Below are 26,720 nucleotides of genomic sequence, written 5' to 3' on the forward strand. Positions count from 1 at the left end.
AATCATCAGTTTTTTTTTTACACCACAAGGATTTGGTTCAAAAGGTCAGGGATGAAGCATGAATACAAAATTCTGATGAGCTGCATCCTGTATTAAACTGGGAAGGGCTGGTTATACTTTTACTGCAGTGCTGCTCTTAGCTGATCCTTATAGCTGCTTTAAAAGATTTTAAATACGAAACAAACCAGGCTGATCCAAAAGGCTGATCTTTCTTGAAGACGTTTCATCCAAGCGTTCAGTTCTAAAAGACTGGTGGGGAGATTAAACAGGAACATCTGGATGATTGGTGTCTGTTAACTGGAGGCATCTGTTTTCTTTCTGCAATGAACAGTTTGACATAGTTGTCTTCCTTTGCTCCTCCTTGAAACTCTTCTAAAATGTGGCTAAAATGTGGCCGTTGTTGTTCCCCACCCCACCCACTCTCACCTCTACCCTATTCCATCTCAGACATGGTGCATTCACTGACATCAAGGAAAAAAGAAAAAAAAAAGCTCTACAGCCACAACAAAAATTTCAACTAATAGAACTGAACATAAACACATGAGCTTATTAATAACTGTGAGGTGGAGATATGTTTCTAGAAATCAGCACCATTTAACATCACTCCACAGAAAGTTGTAAGATCATGTAGCACAATATATTTCCGAAGCCTTTTCCGTGTATAGCAGCTAAAGGTCTAATTCACCAGTAAATAGTTGATGTGCAGCCTCCTTCTCTCTGTTACAGACTGGACGTTTTATGAAGTTGTTAACTGACTGTTGTCCCTCTTTTAGCATTAGCGGATGCCTTTTCAGATTAATTTCAGTACTTCAAGACTGACTTACATATTCTTCATGTCACGGTAATATTAGCTTCATCTTTAGTGAAGTATTTCCACACACTTGATGAATCGCTGCTACTTTGCTCTGATGAGCCACAGGCCTCCTCACCTTCTCGTCTTCCAGGAGGCACCCATGTTAATAACAATGATAATAATGCATCGTTTTTATGTAGCGCTTTATCATAGACACTCAGGGATGCTTTATATTGGATACATTACTCATTCACACACACACAGACACACACTGGTGGTTGTAAAGTACCTCAGTAGTCAGACTACAGCCTCTCTGACCACCAACATCACTCACTTGGAATCATACCAGTGGATAGGGTGGAATCGAGCCTCTCTACCTTTTGGTTATTGGTTCCCCAAGTTATTATTGTTCCATGATCAGTGACTAGTCGACTTCCTGCTCAAAGTTTCATGCTGCAGCATTGACTAGTCGGTACAACCCTTAGTGTCATGTCAGTGTATATGTAGTAAAGTGGGACTAGGACAAAGAGTATTTCACACCTCGATATTGTTTATTTTTAAAGATATTGTGATGTTTTCATGTCCAGAGGCTCCAGTCTCTGAATGGGGTGAATCTTCTTGGGCACAAATTACGTCTTCTCAGTCAACAGAGGATGGTTTTCCAATTGGACGTAGATGTCTTCCCTTACTCCTTTGTCCTTCAGGTTGTAGTTGGACTAGTGAATCCACGCCTTGTTAATTTTTTTTTATATCTCAATACTCAAAACACTTCACAGACACAATGACACATCCGCTCATTCGTTTACACAAACGAATTCACGCACCGCAGGAGTAAAAATATCCGTTTTGTTTTTCAGATCTCTGTGGTGATATGGACACGGAGATTTATTGTACTTCAAGAGTCTCCCAGTTGGCTCTTATCTACAGATCCCAAGGTTGTTCATTTTTGGACCACGGGACGAACAATAAAACAAACACGACTCGGCCGCTTTGGCACAACAAATATCAGCAATAAATTTCACGGTATTGCAGCGATTGGTTATTGTCAGAGAGGAGATCAAAGGAGGAAATAAAAGAATATAAATTGTACTTTCAAAAACATGCACGATACAAGAATGTAGTTGGCCACTGACCCAGAGGAAAGGTGGAGGGGGGGTAGCACAATTAGGATGATTCATCTAATTGTGCACCAAGAATATCTATGACAAATTTCATGTTAATCCAGCCATGAGAGCTCGAATACGCCGGGAATTTGCCTCGTGGCGACACGACAAAAAAGGTCACTGGCTGTCCAGAATGTGAGGGCTTCATATTCTGTGGAGCATGAATGTTTTCTGGAAGTATCACAACAATATGCTAATGAAATTATGAAAATATTTATGTGTAGACGGGAAGACATTAGGACTCAGAGACATATCGGTATAGACTGGTAAATTAACACGTGAACAGAAAGGGCAAGAATCTATTTTCTTTAAACTTGTGAAACCAGAATTAATCAGTAAAGCCTGTGATTATCTTTTAAAGAACATTATCTCTGTGGATATTATTATGCTCTGTGAGAAATGATTTTAATACTCGAGGGAGAAGTCTGAGGTGAAGCTCCTCTGTGTCTGAGAGAATCCAGCTCACAGTGAAATATTAATGATGATAACAGCTTCTCCAGGAAATAAGAAAAGTAAAAAAAAAAAAAAGAAGTGTGCAGTTATAACGAAGGGCAACACAAACCACACAAACCCTGCCTTTAGATCCATGATGATTCCCCAAGAGGTTACATCCTAAGCACACAGTGAACATGACAACGTCAGCGTCGTGCTCGGGTCTCTTCTGCATTATTGATGTCGGAGTCCAGGAGGAGAGGAAGAGAGATGAGCACAGTGACGTGGAAACAGAGCGGAGTCGAGAATTTGTTGAATCCAAATAAACGGGCGTTCAGTTATTCAATTTAGTAATATTATTAAAGTGAGGCCAAGTGTCTGCTGCATGGGTTAAATTAGTTTAACCTTCCTAGTGTCCCGCTGGTCAAATTTGACCCATCTTAAATCATCACATAATGATATACAGTAATGAGCCACAACATTATGACCACTGACAGGAGAAGTAAATAAAATGTATAACATCTTGGGACATTTCAGTGGGGAACATTTGGACCTGACATTCATTCATGTTGATGTTACTTAGACATGTAGCACCCACCTAAACCAGACCAGACACCCCCACCCCATAGCAATGACTCCCCTTGATGGCAGCAGCCACCCCCAGCTTTAGGAAGCAGAAAACCAATATCTAAGGCAAAGACACACTGAATATTCAGTTTTCTTGGCGTCTCCTCCAACTCACATCCAGGTGGGTTCTCCAGTTCAGACCTGAAGGATTGACCTCGGTCACTGAGAACATTTAAAGCTATATTAAATGCTAAAATGCTAACAAGCTGTTCAGGTTTTTTCGTAGCATCTCCATCCTCCATCCTGGAGTTGGTTGGCTGAGACTTCTCCTGGTTTTCCTCTGCAGACGTTGTTGTTGTTGCCGTTTGAAGCACGGGTCTCCATTTCAACTCGAATAGTGTTTACTGTACGACTCAGGCTGTGGTTTCTCGGATGTGTTTCCACGCAGCATTTGGAGAATTGGATGCTGTGTGGGCTCTGTAGTAGGTGCAGCAGGTACATTGAGAACAGCGACAGGTAATTTTGGAGCTGCCCCAAGTACAATAGGAGCTGCAGTGGGCTTCTCTGGAGCATCACATCAGGGTGTGTTAGAAATTGTCTCATTTTCTTGGTGTGGATTGCAGTAGTTTAGGTGTCCAATCCATCGGTTTTGGTCCTGGTTGGACTTTAGATCTTGTGTCCATCCTATTTGGCCTTGTCAAAGGCCTCATTCTAGCGTGCTCTTCAGAAGTTGGCGGAGGTGCTCTGGGTGCTGCTACAGGAATCTCTGGAGGTGCTCCACGTACAGCAGGGGCTGCAGCAGGCACTTCTGGAGATGTCGTAGGCACATCTGGAAATGCAGCAGGCACTTCAGTAGCTGGCTCACGTACTGTGGGAGTTGCGACAGGAATCCCTGGAGCTGCATCAGATACTGTGAGAGCTGTGGCTGGCACTTCTGTTGCTGTACCAGGTACCTCGGTGGCTGTGGGGGACAGTGTAGGCGAACTGGCAAGCGGTGCAGGTTTGGTTTCCTGTGCTTTTGGCATGATCAAACCGAAGGTGACTTTAACTGTTGCCATCTTGTCGTTCTGTTTTCGGAGTCTCCTCTTCAGGTCAAAGGCCTTGGTTCTTCTGTGCCTCCTGGGGTTGAGTCTGCTCTGTCTGGAGCGCTGGAAAGTCTTGATCATTGAGCCGGACACTCAAGTTCTGCTCAACCTCGTCAACCTGGTTTCTCCTGGAGTTCTCCACCCTCAACTGTGTCTCTCAACAATCTTTTTTTTTTTTTTTTTTTTAAATCTTTCCTAAGCTTTCAGGGCTTCCATTTGTCACTCCTGCCTCATTCATGTATTTGAATCTAACCTCTTATAGTTTCATCTTTGTTCCATTTGGATACACCGTGACCTGGATGACTGACAAGCTTCAGGACGTCACGCCGATAGTAAACCTGTTCTAAATACACTCATTGGCAGCTCTGCCAGATGTGCGTGGGGAAATTGGAAGCTAAAAACGGTATCGGGTTGCGTTTTAACGGAGCCCCAGGATGTAAAGCTTTAATCTAAAAATCCTCATTGAGATACAACTAAATCTAAAAGAACATTGGTTATGACGACGTTCGTGAAATGGATTTTGTGGAATGTTCCGCTCTCTTAGCAAAACTAAAGAATTACTTGCTGCTTTTGAGCACGTTATTACGTGAACAACTCAACTTCTCTTTCACAGGAGAAGAAAAAGTCTCAACATTAACACAGACTGTGATTTAATGGTTCTGTCATTCATCAGATTATGTATAAGAGTTATGAGATTCTTGCTTCTCCTGACTACCATCAACAGAAACCGCCATCTATAAATATTAAAGTCGACTTATATGAGGCCCAGTGACTTATCACAAACCTTTTAGTGTTTGTATTCACGGCTGCTCATGCATAATAGAAACCAACCAATAACAAACGGTCTGCAGAGCCGCACCACAAATTATCTTCACTGAACGGTCATAAAACACTTTGTTTTAATCATTTCAACAAACAGACACACACGCACAACATGGCCAGTTGCACCATAGGCACTTATCGGCCATAACATTATGACCATCGAGGTTGGATTCCTCTAGACCTCTGAATATATGTTGCTTTAAGACATGCAACAGGAGAGATGAGGACTTTAGAGCCCAGGTCAACGCCTTGAGCTCATTGTTGTGTTTTTTTGTGCTTCATTATCCTGCTGAAAGAGGTCATCAGGGAATATTGATTCCACGAATAACTGAACATGGTCTGTCAACAGTGCTTTGTTTAGGCAGCATCCTGAAATCTCTCTTACAGAATCAGACCTGTACAGTAGCTCGTCCCTTGGATCAGACCAGTCAACTAGCACAATAATAATAATAATTTCACATCGAAAAACATTAAATATTAGTAGGTGTAGGTAGTCTTATGCACTGTGAAACCTTTCTGCCTGAACGAGAACATATTGATCTGCAGTAGCTCGTCCCTTGGCTCAGACCAGATAATCATGCATCAGTGAGCCAGGACCAACCACGGCCACATCACAGATTCACCTCTTCTTCTTGCTTGGATCTCTTTACATTGGCACTAACCACTGAAAACCAGGAAAAAAAACCCACAGAAGCTGCAGGTCTGATCCAGTCGTCTGGACTTCACAGTCGCTCAAATCCTCACATTTGTCTATTTTTCCAGCTTCTCACATCGAACCAAATGTTAACTTCCTGCCTAACACAAGATGCAAAGTGGCACCTGTCGGTCATCATAATGTCAAAACTGATAATTTCACGTCAAAACACGTTAAATAAACATGTTCCCAAAATAGAAATCGGTATTAAATCATAAAGTAGTTGAGATGAAGACTTTCGGTTTTTAAAAACCTTCTTGTGTTAAATGTTGTCATGTGTTGAAGTTATTAAAGAAGGATGCTTCTTCTGAAACAAACAAACAAACAAACAACAACAACAGATTCATGGTGGTTAGTCTGGGAATAAGGCTGCTTATCTTATTTCCTGGACAGCAATACTTCCTCCAGACAGCGAGGATTTGTTATCGATCCCTCTGGGAATTACCTCCAATTCGGATAGAGATTGCATGCGTGGATGAGGGCCTCTTCTTTCTTTCTTTCTGTTTTTTTCCCACCCTGACATTGTGGCGCTTTAAAACCGGCAGCAATCAGCCGTCGGGAGGAATGTTTGCTTGTGTGTGATAATTCGACAGAATGACAGATAGAGCGGCCGAGGGAGAGGAAGGAGCGGAGGATGATTGAGAGCGTGATTGATGGAGACAAATGATACGAGTCTGAGACAGAGAAAGACGATGTTGGGTGAAAAAAGCGCTCGATGCATCAAACCCAGACAACAGCTGGAGGCGGCCATGTTCATTTCTAACATGTTTAAACGTGGAAACGTGGAAACATGAAGTACTACTGTAAAGTTTTTGCATCCTTCATAATTTTTGACATTTGTGCATAAAAATGACTCAGAAGATTTTCACTGAAACTACAATATTATACCTGTGTTTGTTTATTCACCTAAATATTAGTTGTTTATATATGAAACGATATGTGTATGTATGTATCCATGTTTGAATATGTAGATATGTCGATATTAAAGACCCTTTTATTTAAACAGGTCTTCGGTAAATTGTAATTTTATGGCTTTTATTATGGTTTTTAATCTGGATTTCATTCTTCTTATGTTTTTTTTTGTCTTGACTCTATTGAATGTACTTTATTTTACTTTTGTTTTATTCTTTTGTGCAAAATTTTGTCTTTTTACTATTTTACTGTGAAGCATTTTGTGGTTTATTACCTGTAAATGGTGCTGTAGAAATAAAATTAACTTACTTACTATATACGTGTATATGAATGCATGTATGTGTGTATAACTAGTAAGGAGTGATGTAAAAGGAGTGAGATGAACAACTATTATTAATAATTCTTGCAGAAGGGGCGGATTAAATACGTTACTTCTTCCCATCACTTTTCGGACATAATATTTCGGATATTTTTGTGCTGCTTTTTATTTTATTTCATCTTTAAGATTGTATCAACTGTCCATATTTTATATTATTATTTCTGTTTATTTGCTCATGTGTATATATCATGAAATCAAATCAAAATCAAAGTGAGCCAATATTACATATCAGAGAGTTGAACCTCTAGGATTACAAGTTCTGAAGTGTTTCCATCAGTGTGGTTCAGTTCCTGGTTTAGTTTCTATAAATCAGAGATTTGTCTCAGTCTGATCTTCACATGTTTGTGTTGAAATGTTTGATGACAACGGACGAAGGAGCTTTGTGAGGAGCTCAGATATAAAGAGTTGTTGTTGCTCATCAGGCTGGAAAAGGTTCCACAACCATCTCTAAAGAGTCTGGAAGCCACAGATAATCCACAGTCAGAGACACTGAGAACAAGTGGAGGAGATTTAAGACGACGTTCACATGTGAACATGAGTGGTCCACCAACAAAGATCAGTCCATGATAGTGTGAGAGTTCCCAGAGGAACCCAGGTAATAATGTTGCGCTGAGAAACTTTTGTTTTCCATTCAAAATGATTCAAATCGTGAGAGTTTTAAAAAGCTCTTATTTTTGAAGCCAGTTTCCTGTAATTCCACAGTTATTTGACTCAGCATGAAGGGATTAGGACGTATTAGGAGCTAACGTCGCTCATGAGCTCCCCCTCTGTGACAATAATCATTGATCTCTGATGAGATCCAATCTGCTGCTGGTGCATTTTTATTTATTTATTTATTAATTTATTTTCTGAGAACATACCGTGAAAGGACAGAGGACTGGGCGGCGCGGTGGAGAGGAGGTGGTGAGAGTTTGCATGTCCTCCCTGTGTCTGCGTGGGTTTCCTCCAGGTGCTCCAGCTTCCTCCTGCCGTCCAAAGACGTGCTCGTTAGGTTAATTGGTGGTTGTTAATTGGCTGTAGGTGTGAGTGGCGCGCATCGCGGCGCAATCAGTCCATACTTGACCTTTTCCTCTGAGCTCACGTCACATGTCGTTATGTTTGCAGCTGCATTAAACAAACCAGATCACTGTCACTCAGGTGCCTCCAGCAGAGTACGAGAGCAGTTCATCACATTACGAATGGACAGGTACCCTCAGGTTTGACTAACGCTTTTATGCAGCTACTTAAAGGAGCGTGTTCGATATTTGTTTAGAGGTTTTACTGTGGATCAAACACATGCTAATCTTCCTGTGCAGTGGACTGATGGTCGTTAAAGCACAAAACATATATCCACCAATAGCAAAAAGATCATTGCATCATACACCGATCAGCCACATCATTAAAACCACCCTCAGGAGGCACATGTCCCGTCCATGTCCCATGTTCTTTGAGGTTGAAGCTCCTCTGTGGATCATCCCACAGACACTTGATCAGTTTAGGACCTAGTGAATCTGGAGGCCAGGTCAACACCTGGTGCTGTTCTTCATGTTTATTCATGTTCATTAGAGTCATAATGTTATGGCTGATCAATATATGTGACCTGTTGTGTCATGATGGCCCAACAACAGGCCAGTGTCTGCGTCTCACGTATCACAGGATGTAGAACCGATGTGTAAAAATGTCAGTGACGCAAGTTAAATTAATTTTTTTTTTTTCCTCCTCCTGTCTCGGATTCTCAACTCATTATTTACAGCACAGAGATTTATTTTTTTATTTAAAATTGTCTTCACGCCTGAACAGACACGAAGAAAAACAACGAGTCCAGTCTATTAGATATTTGCAGTGAACGCTGGTGCCCTCTAGTGGCGCTTCCTGAGAGCTGCTCTGAAACAAACTGTTGCATGTTTAGATTCAGAATCAGATTCACACTTAACATGAATAAAAACGAATGTTTTTTATGTTCATTATAATCATGTCTTTACAAAATACATAATTATTTATTAAAGAAACAAAAAAATAATGGATATCACTAAAATTAAAAAAAATAACAACCATCTCCTAATTAGCAGAACAATAATAACATGAGCTTATTCACAATTTATTTTGATTGTGTTCTTCTTGTTAAGTTGAGATAATCATGACAGATTTTTCTTTTTATCAAATTTTATATGGAAAATAACAAATTGTATATGTGTCTGAGGAATCACGTTAAGTTACCCATTACAAACAAATCACAAGGAAGTGAGTTTAATCCAAATCACATGACCTTCTACAAGGTTTGTTCTTTCTCCTCTTTATTAGTTATTTAATATAAAGTAGCGTGGGTTTATCACATGGTTATAGGCGGCGGCCATGTTGATTTTTGACCTGAAAACAGACAAAATGTGATCAACTATGAAAAACTGCAATTATATATAGACCCTGTTACTGTCAGTGATTCCCAGGTGATGACAGTGTCAAACAGGGCTGGTAGATTGGGAGTCGAGAGGTTGATTATTTTGGAGGATGAGTGGGTGATTTTAAGTAGCTTGTTTCTATTGGTGATGGGGATCATGGTTTAAGTATCAGGTGTCACAGTAATATGATGATTGGTTCAACAGAAGGAGCAGAAGGTGGAGCTTGACAGAGAAGAACCTGAGTGTACGGACGGTGCAGAGTCTCTGCTGGTTAAAGTTCAGGTTATAGAATAGATGAGACCATGCACATCTGTTCAATTCAATTCAGTTCAATAGAATTTTATTTGTCCTGAAGGTAATTCAGTCTGACAGCAATAAGCAGTGTCCAAACCAACATTCGACAACCTTTATAGACACATGCACAACTTTAAATCTTTAAAAAAATAAGAAACGCGCCATGTACAGTTACCAATAGTAAAATTAGCTGTTAGATACCAAAACATGGTTTGTGCCCATTTGTAAACATGTATATTTCTGCTTTAAAGTTGGACATTTTAACAAGAAGGTCAATGTATGGTATGAACATATTTTATAAGCCTTTAGTCTAGATAACTAGCTAGCATAAGGCTAGGTTAACTTCAAACTTCATTTGTAAAGCAGTGTTGGCTGTGTTTGAGATCAAGGTTCACATTAATGATGGTGTGACTTTATTTTTCTATATAAAATCTTAACAAACGTCAAACAGAGACATTGACATTTACCTCATCACATAATAGGGAGGAATCAGCTGACGTCCAGTTCTTCCTTTTAATCTTCTGCTCCATAACTTTCTCTGTTTTTATTCACTGGGGAAACGGTGGAGTTTCCTCCGTGTTTTCCTGATCCTGTGGCATATTTTAACTTTTAATCCAACTTTATTATCTATTATTGTCACTTCTCTATTGGTGAATATTGGTTAGATGTATCCAACAAGGCGCCCATGAAACACGTGACCAGCTCAGAACCAATCAGCGTAGAGGGACAGATCAGACGGTTCATTCCCTGGTTGGACAGACTCTCTGTAATGAATGACTCTGGTATCGACTCGCTTTTGGTGCCTCCAGTGGTCACTGAAGGAACTGCAGACACTCCTGCATTGAATTTCCCATTTCAGACCCAGATGATGCCACCAAAGTTTAGGAAGAAAAATCTCAATCAACCACATTATATCAGCAATCAGATTTTCCAAAGAATCGGTTAGAAACACGACGCAGTCACATGAACTGGCTGAAGGTTTATTCCCACTTATGTGAAGAATGGGTCACAACGTGGGACGAGTTCAAGCGTGAATGTCACTCATGTCACCGACACTTCCAAGATGATTATTTGATCCGGAACTGCTGTTTATTCGTCTGTTTAATGAGCGTCTGACTCATCCGAGTTCAGCCGAGCGCCAACGTGCCAATTACGGCTTAAAGAGAAGCGAACGCGTGACGCAGTTCAATGTACGTATGATTCCCAAAGTCCCGTTAATAGACGTTAATAACTCTCAATGTGAGACCATTGAACTGGTGACAGGAAACATAACGACGTCTATTCACGAGAAATGAAAATGAAAAACTTTCGCTTGGTTAATTTATTTTTTTTTTATTTAAAAATATATAGAAACAGAACCACTGTTGTAAACATACAGTACCATGAAACAGCGTAGATACACACCCTGTTCAACTTCAACCCAGCCTGGGGAAAGAAAAAGAAACACAAATCACACTTCACGGCAGCACTTTACCCTCAAACACGTTAGAACTGTACACGCTGTGCTCGAATTTAGACTTTTTTTAATATCAATAACCTGTTATTTTAAACCTGCGTGTGTTGGTTATCAGTCAACTCATTCGATGAAATAAAAAAAAAAAAATACAAGAAGTTGCGTAGCTGGAATATGAGGAAACAAAAAGCCTCAGCTTCACTCTGAATTAACTCCAATAAAACTATTTCACTTCGGTTTGTGTAGAACGTCACTTTGTCGTGTTATAAATCGCTGTCGCAGCCGAACTGTTCAACCATTTTTACCAGAAGTCGTCAACGTATTATTTGGAGAAGTTTATCTAAACTTTAAAACTTTTTTTTTATGGCTAAGAAAGAACGAAGTGGCACCGTATAACTTCAGACAGAAAAATAAATGGTGACATTTAAGGATTATCAGGTATAAATTGAAAAAGTTGAGAAAAATTAAATGACAGAATATTATCTGTGTTTAGTTCTTCGTGTTGCTGCTATTTTTATGCTCTCAAATCAGCAGAGACGATACAGATTATTAAAAAAACCTGACTCAGTTCTGACTAACCAAGTTATCGGTGACTTTAAGTCGTCAGTTAGAATCTAAAACAAATCACTTTTAGTAGAGTCTGGACAAAATAAATCCAACTGTAGCTGTGACCACAGTCCCATCGAGATCACGACAGGAATGAAGGAGGTTTTCAGGCGACAGTCAGGAGACTCTTTATATTAATGGAACAAACATCAAAATAATTCAATATGTTTGTAGTTTTACTTTTAAACGTTGGCACGATCTCTGCACACTTTAACTGAAAATGTTAATACAGGAGTGAGTTTCTTTTGCACATCTAGGACCACGTTTTCCCGTCTTTTGGAGATTTTTTTGCCCCGTTGTATCATCTGTATTATGATATTAACGTACTGTGAGAAGTGCATCATGATGGTTAATTATGAATTTCAGCTTCAGCAATGATGGTCAGCTGCATAACAGTCTGGTCCCGACACAGTCCTGAACGCCTTCAGTAGTTCCATCGAATGAAAGCGAGTCACCGTCGCCTTCGTCTCTACGAAGAACCGTCTCCCAGCTCCTCGTCCTGGAAAGGGTAGCTGAGCGCAGGAGGGAAGCCCTGACTCCGAGGCTGCTCGTCCAGCAGCACCAAATCCTCCACATCTCTCCCTTTGTACCTCCGCCTGCAGATCTTCACAGTCACTTTCCGCCCCTGAAACACTTTCAGGGCTTCCTTGGAAGCCATGGCCTTGGCGGCGGACTCGTCGCGGCCGTAGCCCGTGCCCATGTAGACAGTCTGACAGCGGATCTCGCACACGTGGCCTTCCTTCTGCGTGCGGCCCTCGGGGAGGCCCGTGATGTCCTTCAGCGGCACGAACACGCACGTCAGGGTCTGTTTACAGGACTCCACGCAGCTGCGCAGGATCTCGAAGTGGTCCAGGTTGGGCCCGAAGCCGCCCGCCGACACCAGCTTCCACGCCACGGCCTTGTAGAGGCGGTTGAAGAAGGGCTGGTGGTCGGCGGGGGCCTGCGGAGGGGGGCCCCACTTCTGACCGGCGGACCAGGCGGACGTCCTCCCGGGGGGTCGACAGTCGGCCTCGTTAGCCCCGCCGCATTTGGCTCTTTTCACACAGCCGTCGGCGTCGCCCTCTGCAAAATGGCGACACAGCAGGATCAACATTTAATGAGGAAACAGACTCAGGCCTCAGGTGTGGGCGTGCGAGAAAACAACAGCCGTGTATCAGTAATTACCCTGAAACCCTGCTGCAATAAAAACAATACTCAAATGTCGTTTGCTGGTTTATAACGAGCAACGGAAAGTGTGTTTTCTCACTATGTGACATATTTATATTCAGTTTTGGATATTAGAATTCATATAAACCCAAAACATAAAGACATTACAGGTAGGATAAAGCATCAAATAGTTTAAAGGCTGAATACTGGTACTGTATAATCTGTTAAATGGACTGATTGGATGGATCTGATTATTATATATTTATTTAAAAAAACAGCTAGTTATTCTGACTTTTATTAATGAAATCTGGAGGATACAAACAGAACAGACATTGTGATCTGTAACCGTGGCCAAGACTTAAAGGGAAATAATAAAAAATAAATAAATTGCACCGCATTACCTGATGTGGCACTTCGCTTTCCTCTGGCCATGAGTTCTTTTAAGGTTTTGTGAACTGGAGCATCTGGGACAACTATCCCCTCGCCCATCTCATTAATCTTCTCCATTACAGCCTGCGGATAGCTGAGGGATAAAGGGAGCAAAAAAACACAACATATATTAGAGTCACTGCTCATCTCATGAAGAATGATCCAGCCCTGAAGTGTTTCCACCCCGATCAGTTCGTGTCCTTCCTACCTGCAGCCGAGGAAAATGTGATTAGCCCACACCATGGACAGAGACAGGAGCCTGTCCAGACTGTTGTTGCTGCTGCTGCTGCTGCTGCTCATCCCCGGCTCCACGGTGGGAAAAGCCTCCATGTTTCTCAGGATGAACTCTCTCCGGGCACACCACTGTTTGTTGGTCTCGCAGTAGCCCCTGAACGTCTCGACCCACTGGGCCAGCTGCGGGTTCTGGTCCAGGTACTCTGAAACTGTGTCCTCTTCGCTCCTCTCCCCCGCCATCCCTGCATTAAAACGCAAAAATGACGTCATTTATTCGTGCGGCAGCTAAAGCCCTATTTACGCGGGACTAGTTTCACCTGGGACGTCCTGTGATACATCTGTGTTTAATGTGGTTCATTTGCAAAAGATAAACAAACTAAATGTGTCTCTGCAAATTATGATGGATAATAATATTTTTGATACTATTGACTGAAATTATCAATAAATCACCACAATAAATCACCTCCACCCTTAGAAATTAACACATTAATGCCTGATTTAATGATTTCACTAGTTTTAATGACTGAATGGGTCAGTTCCATGTCCAGAATTTAAATTATAGCACATCCTTCATAATTCTTTAGTGACAAGACGCAGAAAAAATCAAACAAAAATTCTCTAAAAAGTAAAAACTCACTCCTAAATCACAGAGATGTCGATTAGCACTACTTTAGTATTATCAGAGGACCTTTGTGTTATTATGGTAGGTAGTTTCCTGTGTAATTATTACTTTACAAATCACGAACATGGACGAATCTCACGTGATTAAGTTCACAGACGACCTCTGAGATTATTTTAAATGACCAGAGGTTCCCAGGTAAAACTAGTCACGAGCATTAAATAGGGCTCATGTTAGTGTAGCTAGCTTAAATCAGGCTACTTAACCTTTAACAAATCTACAGAAGACGTATTAGAAAAGTGTACATACTAGTTTTAACCGAGCGTTTGTTTAGCCTAACGTTACTTCAACTGTCTGGTAAATGTTAATTTCGAGTACCACAGAGAAAAGTCCACCAACTAACAATAACTTAAGCTAAACAGGTAGCCAGGAAACATCAACTTCACGGCAAGATACGCTAATAACAACAAACTAGCACCAAAACTGAACTCCAATATTAGCTACATACCCGTTGCTAGCACAGTCTTTTATTATTTTGTCTCGTAACTACGACATACCAAGCTCTCTCCGTTGCGATGTCTTGTTGCTAGCTAGCTACATGACCGACTGATGACGCACAGAGCGGCGACTCTGCATTGTGGTGAGAAAAACTACATTTCCCATCAGAGTAACGGCAGCGAAAGGTTATCGCTCTGTGATATGGATATATCACATCCCTCGTTTAAATTAAAATAACGCGTGTCTTAACAACTAAATATATCCCGTTTTACTTTTTCATTGATATTTTAAATTCCCATTAAACGACAAGAGAAAGTAACTTAACGGTTCTCAACTGCTAGCAACTATATTAGCACCGTGATGCTTTGCGGGCTGACGTAATAAAGCTGCGACAGCGAGGGCGGCAGTTTGTTTTGGTGGATGTATGACACTTTCCTCCATCATTTCTTAATCACTTCAAAGTGAATCAACATGATTCACGAGCTTTTATTGGCGTTGAGTGGATATCCGGGTACAATTTTTACATGCAACAAACGAACAGGTTTACAGGTAAAAAAAAAAAAAAAAGTTAAATACTCTGCACTTCTATACAATAACGCTTCGTAGTCAGCATGCTAGCTAATTTATTTTACACCCGCACGTCAAACTCTGATATTTTTTATTTCTTGAAATAGTCTAAAGTGATATAATTGTCGTTGTTGTTCGTATTGCATTTATACGTTTTAGCAAGCTACAAATTGGCACCTTGATGCAGCTAAATTTAGCTTTACGATACACTAGCATGATATAGCATCAAATAAAACGTAAAGCTAATTGAGTTTCCTTCCTCTTTAGCTTCCTCTCACATCTACATTGACATATTTTGAATATAGCACGAGGTATTTGATAACCAAGACATTTTTTATCAGTGTAGTAAGTTTAAACCAGTGATGAGTCATGATCACATAATTTAAGCTCGTTTGAATCATCATCATTATCATCAAAATATAATAATCATCAAAATAAAACAATTATAAAGGTGTCAGTCATATTCCACAAGGTAAACACAGATGGTGAATTGCTCACCTGTGTAAAGTCTTGAGTTCATCATGCATGCATATACCCCCCCAGGTGTCCCAGGACCTGCCCTTCCTTCACCCCAGTGAGACCAGTGTCCTCAACCGTCTCTGCAAACTGGGCTCGGATTATATCCGGTTTACAGAGTTCATAGAGCAACACACAGGCCATGTACATCCACAGGTGAGTCCCGGAAGCCACATGACAACATCTGTACACATCTGGTTCACTGTTAACATCATCAAAAAACAAATGTTATCAGTTCAGTTGTGGTTTTAGCTTTGGGACAAATCCTTCTGCCCTTTGTTTGTGATTTTCTTAAAGAAATGTGCATGTTCTGTTTTCCAGGAACATCACACGAACCAGCCCAGCCAGACTGGACTTCATGGGATTTACTTGCGGGCTTTCTGCACAGGGCTGGACTCCATGCTGCAGCCCTACAGACAGGCCCTTCTGGACCTCGAACAGGAGGTAAAGTAATAATAATACCAATAATAATAAGGCAAGTAATGTGTGGGAATTCTCATTACTCAACTTGTGTCTGTATTTCAGTTCCTGGGAGATCCACATCTGACGATCTCACATGTGAATTATAAGCTGGATCAGGTAAAGGAAAAGTACTGAAGATGCTCTTGAGTGGAAAGTGTTTTTTATAATTGGACATATCGGTTTAACACTATTGTTTTTGTGATGAAGTTCCAGTTGCTGTTTCCCTCTGTGATGGTGGTGGTAGAGACGATAAAATCCCAGAAGGTAACGTACAGTGTTTGGTTGTGGTGGCAGCTCTTCTTCTCTGTCAGCTGCTACTGTTTATATGTCGGTTTAAGCTTAATTTGAGCTCATATAACCTCAAATTGATCCGTATACAATTATTATTTCCTTTACTTTACATCTTCCTTTCCTTCTCAAATGGCAAAATCTTTTGATTATTAAATCTTATTGCATGAATGTAGATTACTGACCTCAGGAAACCTCCATAGGAGACATTTAGACTTGTAAAAGAAGGGAAAGCACATGTGTATTAATCATGGGCAGAGTAAATCCTGACACTGAAACAGGACCTCACCCAAGCAGAATGCAGCCATTGTTGATGCACCTGTGCTTTTAGTTTTGTGTTTCTGTTGGAGCTCTTTGTGTAACCGAGCTGTCGGTGCCGTTTTAGATCCACGGCTGCCAGATCCTGGAGACGGTTTACAAGCACAGCTGTGGTGGGCTTCCTCCTGTACGCATGGCCTTAGAAAAGTAAGTCACTTAGGAGTTTGTTCATGTTGTTTTTGGTGCCTACACTACAGGCCAGAAGTTTAGAAGTAAGATCACATTTGTACGTAAAAGATCATGGTTTCACTGGTTTAGTTTGAATCAAAATAAACATGATTATTATATAAAGAGTAACTTATCAAAAGACATTTTTACTGTAATTATCAGGTATTTGAATTTGAATATTTGCTTTAATAACATCGTTGTGACTCTTCTCGACCCTAAAACGAAGTTTCTTCTTTTCATTTACTGACATTTATTCATTTATTATTGGTCTGGTAACATTAATGTTCACCTAAAGGTAAATTGAGGAAAATGGTTCATATCAATAAAAGCAAAGTGTGATCATGCAGTAAATACATCTATGAATACACAGAACTCATGCTGTTTTTTAAGGAAGTCATCGTGAACAGGAACTTGAAGTTACTTCCAAATGTTTGGTCTGTAGTTTATATTCATACACGTAATAACCTCATTCCTTTAGATATTTAATTAAGATTCTTTTAAATATTTAATTTAGATTATTTTAGATATTTAATGTTGGAGTATGGATACTTTGAATACATTACTGTACACTCAAATGCCAGTTCATTAGGTACTAACCTCTAATATAACAGTCCTTCATTAATCTTTCGCTCCTTCCGGATATTCCTATACTGGAATTCAGAATTTGTGTAGTTAAATTTGTGACGCTGGTTCTGCATCAACTGAGCGGATTTAGAGCAGGACTGTTAAATTAGACAGTTTTCCTTTTCACTTTTTTATGATCTATTTGAGTTATTTTAAATTAGCTCCTTATCGTGCACGATTTTATTGGTATGTTTGAGTTCTAGTCATATTCATCGTACTGTACAGACTAAATACTGGAAAATCAACATGTGTCTCTTTTCGTGTTTTTTTTTCCTTTAAATATATTCTGCAGGATCTTGGCTGTTTGCCACGGTGTGATGTACAAACAGCTGGCAGCTTGGATGCTGCACGGTTTGCTGCTGGACCAAAGCGAGGAGTTTTTCGTGAAGCAGGGCCCCAGCGCAGGAGGAGCAGCTGCCAACCAGGAGGAGGAGGAGGAGGACCTGGGCCTGGGAGGCCTGAGTGGGAAACAGCTCCGAGAATTACAGGACCTGGTGAGTCACGGAGAAGTTTGCTTGTTTAATGTATAAGGTTCAGTGAAGCATGGCTCCACCCCTCTGAATGATAGCCACTTTATTAGGAGCACCTGTTCAATTGCTTGTTAATACAAATAGCTAATCAGCCAATCACATGGCTGCAGTTTATTCATGCAGATGTGATCAAGACAACTTAACTGAATTTCAGAATTTAAATAAAGGGAAAAAACAAACACACACGTCCTAGATTTGTTGAATATTCTTCCTCCTCTGTTTTTTGTGCAGAGGCTGATCGAGGAGGAGAACATGCTGGCTCCGTCCCTCCAGCAGTTCTCTTTGCGAACAGAGATGCTGCCGTCTTACATCCCCGTCCGAGTGGCAGAGAAGATCCTGTTTGTGGGAGAATCCGTCCAGATGTTTGAGAACCACAACCACAGCCCGTCCAGAGCCGGTACTGTTCTGTTCTGTTAGATCTGCATTAACATCCATCCTGGGTTTTACAAGCTATAAAACCTGTATTTCTAGTTTAAAACATACAAATAATACACATCCTCAATCCATCCTGGACGTGTTCACATCTGTCCTTAAACCCGGACACTCATGGTGAGATTTCCCGGGACGGGGTTAATGTAAGAGTCCGATCAGGGGTTTGAGTAAAGTCTTTCAGTGGCATCTTTTTATACCGTTGTTTCCTTTATTTCAGGCTCCATCCTGAAACACCAGGAGGACCTGTTTGCTGCAGAGCTGCACAGACTCAAGCAGCAGCCTCTTTTCAGCCTGGTGGACTTTGAAAATTTGATCGATCGAATCCGGAGCACGGTGGCAGAGGTGAGCTCATACATTTTGCAATCGTGAATACTTTTCTTTTTTTTTTTTAGCCACGTTATAAGATGTTGCAATAAGTTTAAATCTTTCCCGTATGTCACTGACTTGCAGCACCTCTGGACGCTGATGGTGGAGGAGTCGGATCTGCTGGAGCAGCTCAAGGTTCGGACTCACCGTCGCGCTGTAGCTCTGGGTCGTAAACCAAGATGTTGACTTGCTTTTGTTTCCTTCCAGATCATTAAGGACTTCTACCTGTTGGGTCGTGGGGAGCTCTACCAGGTTTTCATCGACCTGGCGCAGCACATGCTGAAGACGCCTCCCACAGCCGTCACCGAGCACGGTAAAAACACAGACGAGACGAGACGACGCCGTCGGGTTCAGACGGCGCTTTGACGTTTCTACGTTTTAATACCTTTTAATTCTTGTTCCACAGATGTGAACGTGGCCTTTCAGCAGGCGGCTCACAAGGTTCTGCTGGACGATGACAACCTCCTGCCTCTGCTGCACCTCACTGTGGACTACCAGGGAAAAGACGGCAAAGGTTTGGACGTCTCCTCATACGCAGGAGCTTAACTGAGTTGCCAAAACATTAGGTACACTAGAAAAAATATACAAACAATCCTGTGTAAACTAGGGGTGGAAAATATAGTTTTTCTTCTGATACAACATTGATTTTAAAAGAAAAAGTCATGTTTTGGGCCGATCGTGAACGACTTCCACCTCCACCACTTTTTCTACACAAGTACAATAAATTGTAAACGGATTATTTGGAATAATATTGTTTTTTAACTCAATTTATCCAATGAGTTATCACTGTCATCTCTGATGTGTGTGTGTGTGTGTGTGTGTGTGTGTGTGTATATATACAACTTTTATTTTAAGCTGCATTTAACATGTCTCAGTGAACTATATAGAACATTACTTATTACCTATAAATAATAACAACTACAGATTTTTTTCGTTTTAGTGCAAAGACGAACATGTAAATTAGGAGAAAGTTTACATTTAATAAATTATCTTTCAAAAAAAAAGGAAATGCTTAAGAAAAACTGGTGCAGTTTGGGTACATTGCTCTGCTCCGTCTGCTCTGCTAAACCTGGGTCTCAGTGTTCTTATAATAAATTAATTTCATCTTGATAACATTTAATTATTATTATCATTATTATTATTATTATTTATAATCTCAGAGCTGTAAAGCTGCAGCGCTAACACGGGGTCGTGCAAACCAGTTTTACTACTAATGTGGGATTATTCTACAATATTTACTCATCATCACAGTAAAATAGTCCATCCTTAGTCAATCTACTGCATTAATTCCTTTCTCAGTCAGTAGAAAATGTTTATGAATGAAAAAATAAAAAAAAACACTGTGATACTGTCAGAACTTTGAAAAATACTCTAATAAATATTAGAACAATAAATATTAAAATCAGACAGATCAGAGCCTTAATGCTGACGTAGGGAACATTATTCACCCTGAAAATGTCTCATCGTGTCTGTTTTATGACCCCAGACCCTTCAGGCCCCAGAGACGGAGCCACGCCCCCACAGGACACCTCCCCCCGTGAGGCCCCGCCCACAGGCTGGGCGGCCCTCGGCCTCATCTACAAGGTCCAGTGGCCTCTGCACATCCTCTTCACGCCGGCCGTGCTGGAGAAGTGCGTCCACCTCGTTGCCTCTCGCTGCATTAACTCACCTTATAAGTTCTCAATGCTCACCCTCCTCCTCCTCCTCCTCCTCCTCCTCCTCCTCCTCCTCCTCCTCCTCCTCCTCCTCCAGGTACAACGTTGTGTTCAGGTACCTGCTGAGCGTGCGGCGCGTCCAGTCCCAGCTGCAGCACTGCTGGGCCCTGCAGATGCAGAGGAAGCACCTGAAATCCAGCCAGACGGACGCCGTCAAGTGGCGGCTACGCAACCACATGGCCTTTCTGATCGACAACCTGCAGTACTACTTACAGGTAACACAGATGCAATATGTTTGAACCCTGACACCTTTGTTTCTAGGTTATTTTAGCTGTTTATCGAATCAAATTCAGTTCTGGAGAATCTGATTCACTACTGATAAATCTCCCTGTGTCTTGTACAGAACTATATCTATGTGAAGAAAATAAACCATAAAAGGTTGAGATATGACTAATAACTGTCCTCATATGGTGACTTTAAGTTCATCGCAGCTTATTCTGCTTCATTTAAACCTGTTGTCCTCATTAGTCGATGCTTTATTCTGCCGTCTAGTGGTAGGATCAGTACAGCAGTCGGTGTAAAAACAGCGGATTCATTCGACTAAAGTGGACTAGATGAGAAACATCATTGAATTTTATGGTTGAAACTTGTTTATTTATTAATTTATAGTTTGATAAGATGCACAAATTTAACATATTTCATCAACAGCAACGAGCTACAACGTGGCTAATTAGCAAGTTCTTCATTGTTCTGGTTTTGCTCAGACATGTTCAGATATTAAAATAAATAGTTTTAAGTACTGTCACACATTGGTGACTTTATTATAAATAATGAAATAATCCCAGTGTTCACATATGAGGACATTGTTGTACTACTTCCTATTCAAAGATGATGCTTAGTTTTTATACATCTTAGGTCCTATTGATCCCAAATATCGAGCAGAAATTAAAAACACCAAATAAAAGCTCTGTTCTCAGGAGGAATGGCCACTTAAGGCTTCCGTAGGAGTCATCACAGCCTGGTTTAAAGTATAATATACACTCGGCCGCCAGTTCATTATTCTGGTATTCACCATTAGTTTCAGATATTTGAATTCAGCCGTGTTTTACTGGTGGAGGCTGTGGTTTTTAAAACTATTGAATTGACTTTTTTGACTCGATCCGAGTTTAACAGCAACACAATCTACGTTAGAACAGTCACGGATGATGATTTACTGCAGGACTCTTATATTATTTACTGGTGTACTTAATATTTTGGGAAGGTAATCATCTTTAAACATCATTTGATCCACATTTAATCTACAGAGCCGAGCATCAGTTATTAAATTAAATTTACGTCCTTTCAATGAATCTTAAGAACATTTACCTTCTATTTTTTTTATAGTATCAGTTTTAATGTTATTTCTAGATTAAAAGCTTCAGATAGAGGGTTAAGAACGTTTGTGGCTTTTCTCTGTTTGTTTAGTACTTATCAAATGAAGTATTTTTCACATAATCGTTCCACCGTTATAACCTGAGGACCGTCTCTCTCCAGGTGGACGTCCTGGAGTCTCAGTTCTCTCAGCTGCTCCAACAGATCAACTCCACCAGGGACTTTGAGAGCATCCGTCTGGCCCACGACCACTTCCTCAGCAACCTGCTCGCCCAGTCCTTCATCCTCCTGAAGCCGGTGCGATGCCGCGAAGCCAAAAACCCGTCGAGTTGATCCCGGTAAAAGGCCCTAACGAGCTCCTCCTCCTTTTTTTTCAGGTTTTCCACTGTCTCAACGAGATCCTCGAGCTGTGTCACAACTTCTGCTCGCTGGTCAGTCAGAGCGTCACGTCGCTGGATGAGAGAGGAAACGCTCAACTCGACATCCTCGTCAAGGTACCATCGTTTAGAAACATCTCCACATTCGTCCCCAGACAGCACTTCAGATCTGATCTCAGTTTTCTGCTCTTAGTGCAAATAAGATGCATTTCATTTCCTTTGACAACCAAGGAGATAGATGACGATGGGGTGAAGGGCCGTCATGGTACCGAGTATTGGTTCCCGTCCCTAATGATCCTGAGCCTCACCTGTAATTGGAGGAATCTGTTTCGTGTTGTGTGTAAACGTATCTATCTGTGGCTTTTCCAGGGATTCAGACGTCAGTCGTCCCTGCTCTTCAAGATCCTCTCCAGCGTGAGGAACCACCAGATAAACTCTGACCTGGCTCAGCTGTTACTGCGGCTCGACTACAACAAGTACTACACCCAGGCTGGAGGAACCCTGGGCAGGTAGGACGCGTTCGTCCTCCGGGTTTAATCTCAAAACATTCACCTCACAGGTGTTAAAACGTGTTGATCTGATGATAAAAATGTCTGTTTCAGTGTTTAAGAAAAGGAGATCGAGGAGGAAGATTTTTCCACTGAACAGAAGAAACTCTATTATTATCTTTAAAAAACACATTTTCTCTCTTTATTCTGGTTCTGGATGAAGTTTAGTTTGTTGAGATCAAGTCTCTGAAAAACTAATTAAGTCAGGCAACTATTTGTGTTCGTGTTCAGGGGTAGATGAGACACTTGCCATTTTATTAGGTACGCTACTTTAGAATAAATGCATCTTAATGTCTGTGAAGTTTCTCAGTCACATTATAGTTTATCCAAAACCTTAATGGTCGCGTAGCAGCTTTTTCAGCTCTTAGAGACTCGTGGGGAGTTGAGGTTTAAATGGGAAACTCTGGCAGGTAACAAGCAGATCTTTCTGCAGTGGAAAAGCTGCTTGGACGAAACTCTACACGTCCGATTAAGTCTCTGGATGACTGAGAACTTCCTCAGACATTTCATTTCCACTCGTGTACGTGATGAACTAGTGGGCGAGATGAGAGACGGCCGAGGATTTCTCTCTCCTCCTGAACTGCAGCTTCATACGAGAACCAGACAACTCATTTCAGAACTTCTCCTCTAACCGTGAAGTTGATTTCCAAAAAACGGGTCCTCAATTAAAAAGCCATCCGGGACGCGTTACCACGGTAACCTGCTGCAGGTAACAAAAAAATAATAAAATAATAATAATAATAAAAACATATTTCTAAAAACTGCTTCAGGAAACTTAAAATTCAGCAGCTTCTGTGTGCAGAAATAACTGCAGCAGGTTACCATGGCAACGTGCCCCAGAAAACTCACAAAGTCTTTGGTTGATTGGACATTTTATATACATTTAATTTCCTTTAAATACATATTAACATGAATCCAACATATTCTAGTAAAGGGATGAGGTATAGCTTAATATTTAATGCAAAATGATGATAGTGATGTATATTTATAAATAACTATTTATGAAGCTGCAGGAGGAGGAGGAAATCTCACTCGCCAGTTTATTAGGGACACTAGAGGAAGCTTCCTAATATAAAACTAGAAGCAGAAACCTTGATCAGTGCAAACACCACTAGAGTTTAATGGGAAAATGTGTTTTTTTTTTTTGCAGTTTATTCGAGCCGTTCCTTCAACTATAAAAGTCGTTTTGTATAAAGTGTAAATACGAGTTGCATGTACTTGTTATGTGTAAGAAATAAACCTGAAACCTGTTAAAATGAAACCAGGGTCACAATTTATTAGCCCATAAAAACAGACAGGATAAAGGGTGTATATACAACGGAGGCATGCAACAGAACCGGACGCTGAACACTTAAAGGTGGTCGAAGGCATTTTTTTTTTTCTCGCACGGCCGGATTACGAGGACGAGTAGTCGTGGCGATACTGAGGCTTGCTGTGGAAACCCAGGCGCTCGCCGCAGATGACGCTCTGCAGGATCCACTCGGGAGACACCAGCGGGACGTCCTGCGACGCCGCGCTCGTCTGCAGCGACGGCGGACAGCTGTGGTCCGTCACCACCACGTCGTACTTGCCGGCGGGAACATCTGCGGACGGAGGGAGGAGACGATGAGTCACGTTACACGGAGGTCGGGTCGGTCGGTTCGGTTGTTCGGCGGCTTCTCTACCTGAGCTGTCCTTTTCTCCCTGGATGTGTCGGACGGAGGAACCTCCACCCATCGTGATCAGCTGGGCCCAGAGCTCCTCCGGCTTCTCGAACACCAGGAGGACCCGCAGGGCTTTGAACGGGCTGCACCGGGAATGCCTGAACAACGCAGAGACAACGCAGCAGCTGGAATAACTTCACCTCCAGGAGACGTAAAACAAACCGAGTTCAGCTAAAGACGTCCTCATTGGTGAGGATGCAGCTTCCCAGTGATTCATCTACATCAATTCATTGTCCATTCGTAGGGACTGATCTGTATCTATTACTGTAGCCAAGCCTGGTTTTTTGTAGTTTATTTTATTAAAGTCTAAAAATAAACCCAAACCTCGTCCCTGAAGCGTGAGATCAAATATAAATATAAATTCACTGAAACCACAACAACAGACACAGAACGCTGATTTTAAAAGAAACGTTTCCTGGAGACGGCGTCAAGGAGAAAAACAGGATGTGAAGCATCTTATTCTCCGTCTCAGAAACTCAACCTGTCGTCTCTAGACGTCAGTTAGTTTATTCATCTCCTTTGAAAACTACTGGATTATTTTCAGCTCTTACTACTAGAGGTCGACCAGTTGACATATCGGGCCGATATTTGTGCTTTTTTTACTGGTATCGGCTGATAGGTGGGTCATTCGCCGATATGTATTCAAATATTGATATAAATATCATTTTTGAATTGAAAAAGTCATGTTTTGAGCCGATCTTGAACGACTTCCACACCTGGATCTGGATTAATGATGTTTTTTTAACTTGAATTTATCCAGTGATTTATCACTTTCATCTGTTGCACATATGTACAACTTGTATTTTCAGCTGTATTCAAAACTTCTCAGTGAACCATGTAGAATATGATATCACAACAATGTATCATGACTCAAGTATCATTTATCATCATTTATTACTGGTTCTTTTTGGCCTTTTTGTTGTTGTATTATCACGGTCTTGTTTTATTGCATTTTAATTAAACTTTTAATTTCTCCTGTTTTAAAATCGAAGACGAGGAAAGGAAGGAAGGGAATGAAAAACTATTATTGTATTATTTGTATTGCACTTCAGTCTTTTGCATGTTTGCAAATTTAAAATAAATAAATAAAGTTTTAACTTGAAAATTTGAACACTGCAGAAACTTTCATCAGAAGGTACAAGCTTCCCTCCATAGACGACATTAACTTAGAAAGATTTACTGACTTTAGGATTCTACAAACGAGGAACTTCAGCTGATTTAAGATCAACATGTCGACCCTAATTTAGAAAAGTTACTGTATCTGGTCAGAGTTGAGATTGTCGGCTCAGTGCGAGCGTCCTCTCACCACTCCACGATGGCGTCGTCCGGCCCGACGCCGGCCGGCAGCAGGTAGTTCCTGTAGTTGAGCAGCTTGTTGTCTTTGCAGCAGTCGCGCACCCAGATGTGAGACACGCAGGGGACGCCGCTGGCCAAGCACAGCACGTACTTCCTGGTCCTGCAGTGCTGGTCGGCGATGAGGAGGCTCTGATACGCGGCCTTGCACTGAGGAGACATCATTCACTGATTCACAGATGAACTTCTGTAATATATTTATACATGTGGCTCCGTCTGAAGGTGCAAACCTGCTCCTCATTGAAGTCTGGCAGGATGAAGCCTCCACCCGCCTGCAGCTGGGACTCCGTGTACGCTTTGTTGTATGGACCCGTCTGCACGTAATCTGTCAGGAACCAATCAAATACTGGGTAAAATATACTGTTTCTGGTATATTCTATATTGTAGTATATGTTATATATATATATGTTTTTGTTTTGTTTACATTCTCCGTCACTATACTTTCATTTTTTCACCCTTTTATCCGTGTGTCCTCCTCTAATGATGCTACTAGATAATTAAAGTAAGACAGTAAAGTCATTAAGTAAAACAAAGTAGGTTAAAGTCATTAAAGTAATAAAGGAAGTAAAGTTTTTAAAGTAAAGTCATTAAAATAAATAATTGAAAGTATTAAATTAATAAATCAATTAAACAAAGTAAATTCATTAAAGTATAAACTTAAGTAATTAAATTATTTAAAGTCATTAAAATAATAAAGTAAAAACTTAAAGTAATATTAAAGTGAAGTACGTTAGTATAAAGTAATATAGAGTTTAAAGTATAAAGTACAAGTACTTGAAGTAAAAAGGTAAATTCATTAAAGTAAATATAAGTATTTAATTTAAGTTATTTAAAGATAAAGAAGTTAAAGTAAGTAAACAAAAAGATAAAAGTATAATTTAAAACAAAGTAAATTCATTAAAGTATAAACTTAAGTAATTAAATTATTTAAAGTCATTAAA

General features: G+C 40.8%; 3 protein-coding genes across 10 annotated transcripts in view; 1 reads left to right on the forward strand and 2 right to left on the reverse strand.

Annotated features, from left to right (window-relative positions):
• Window positions 1-11,310: 11,310 nt before the first annotated feature.
• Window positions 11,311-14,697, reverse strand: LOC125005983 (CDKN2A interacting protein). Of its 2 annotated transcripts, none has more exons than XM_047581702.1 (4): window positions 14,561-14,697; window positions 13,359-13,626; window positions 13,123-13,244; window positions 11,311-12,637 (listed from the first exon to the last, which is right to left on the reverse strand). In XM_047581702.1, exons 2-4 carry the CDS (start codon window positions 13,622-13,624, stop codon window positions 12,045-12,047), a joined length of 981 nt encoding a protein of 326 aa, XP_047437658.1. In that variant the 5' UTR covers window positions 13,625-13,626; window positions 14,561-14,697; the 3' UTR covers window positions 11,311-12,044. The 2 variants fall into 2 exon arrangements, with proteins under 2 accessions (XP_047437658.1, XP_047437656.1); XM_047581700.1 differs by having other exon boundaries at window positions 14,512-14,640.
• A 196-nt stretch (window positions 14,698-14,893) lies between these two features.
• On the forward strand, window positions 14,894-23,984 carry tubgcp4 (tubulin, gamma complex associated protein 4). The gene is made up of 18 exons (XM_047580611.1): window positions 14,894-15,050; window positions 15,612-15,740; window positions 15,906-16,028; window positions 16,110-16,163; window positions 16,254-16,310; window positions 16,720-16,799; window positions 17,737-17,938; window positions 18,206-18,371; window positions 18,624-18,748; window positions 18,857-18,907; window positions 18,980-19,085; window positions 19,179-19,286; window positions 20,259-20,403; window positions 20,525-20,702; window positions 21,961-22,095; window positions 22,176-22,292; window positions 22,545-22,684; window positions 22,778-23,984. The coding sequence occupies exons 1-18, from the start codon at window positions 14,973-14,975 to the stop codon at window positions 22,782-22,784; spliced, it is 2,001 nt and encodes a 666-aa protein (XP_047436567.1). The 5' UTR covers window positions 14,894-14,972; the 3' UTR covers window positions 22,785-23,984.
• The window catches only part of tp53bp1 (tumor protein p53 binding protein, 1), a 29,295-nt gene continuing 26,548 nt past the window's right edge, over window positions 23,974-26,720 (reverse strand). For all 7 annotated transcript variants that reach the window (XM_047580605.1, XM_047580608.1, XM_047580602.1 and 4 more), the window contains 4 exons: window positions 26,010-26,104; window positions 25,733-25,929; window positions 24,388-24,524; window positions 23,974-24,306 (listed from right to left, as the gene is read on the reverse strand). In XM_047580605.1, the coding sequence (XP_047436561.1) occupies window positions 24,119-24,306; window positions 24,388-24,524; window positions 25,733-25,929; window positions 26,010-26,104 (617 nt within the window). In that variant the 3' untranslated portion in view covers window positions 23,974-24,118. The remainder of the gene's footprint in view (window positions 24,307-24,387; window positions 24,525-25,732; window positions 25,930-26,009; window positions 26,105-26,720) is intronic.

Source organism: Mugil cephalus, chromosome 3, assembly GCF_022458985.1.
Source record: "Mugil cephalus isolate CIBA_MC_2020 chromosome 3, CIBA_Mcephalus_1.1, whole genome shotgun sequence".
NCBI classification, from domain to species: domain Eukaryota; kingdom Metazoa; phylum Chordata; class Actinopteri; order Mugiliformes; family Mugilidae; genus Mugil; species Mugil cephalus.

Coding starts and splice junctions, on each gene's coding strand:
- tubgcp4 (XM_047580611.1), top strand. CDS start 14,973: ATGATTCACGAGCTTTTATTGGCGTTGAGTGGATATCCGGGTACAATT. Junction 15,051..15,611: donor ACAAACGAACAGGTTTACAG/GTAAAAAAAAAA, acceptor ATACCCCCCCAG/GTGTCCCAGGACCTGCCCTT. Junction 18,372..18,623: donor CCACAGCCCGTCCAGAGCCG/GTACTGTTCTGT, acceptor CCTTTATTTCAG/GCTCCATCCTGAAACACCAG.
- LOC125005983 (XM_047581702.1), bottom strand. CDS start 13,624: ATGGCGGGGGAGAGGAGCGAAGAGGACACAGTTTCAGAGTACCTGGAC. Junction 13,245..13,358: donor CACATTTTCCTCGGCTGCAG/GTAGGAAGGACA, acceptor TTTATCCCTCAG/CTATCCGCAGGCTGTAATGG. Junction 12,638..13,122: donor AAAGCGAAGTGCCACATCAG/GTAATGCGGTGC, acceptor GCCATTTTGCAG/AGGGCGACGCCGACGGCTGT.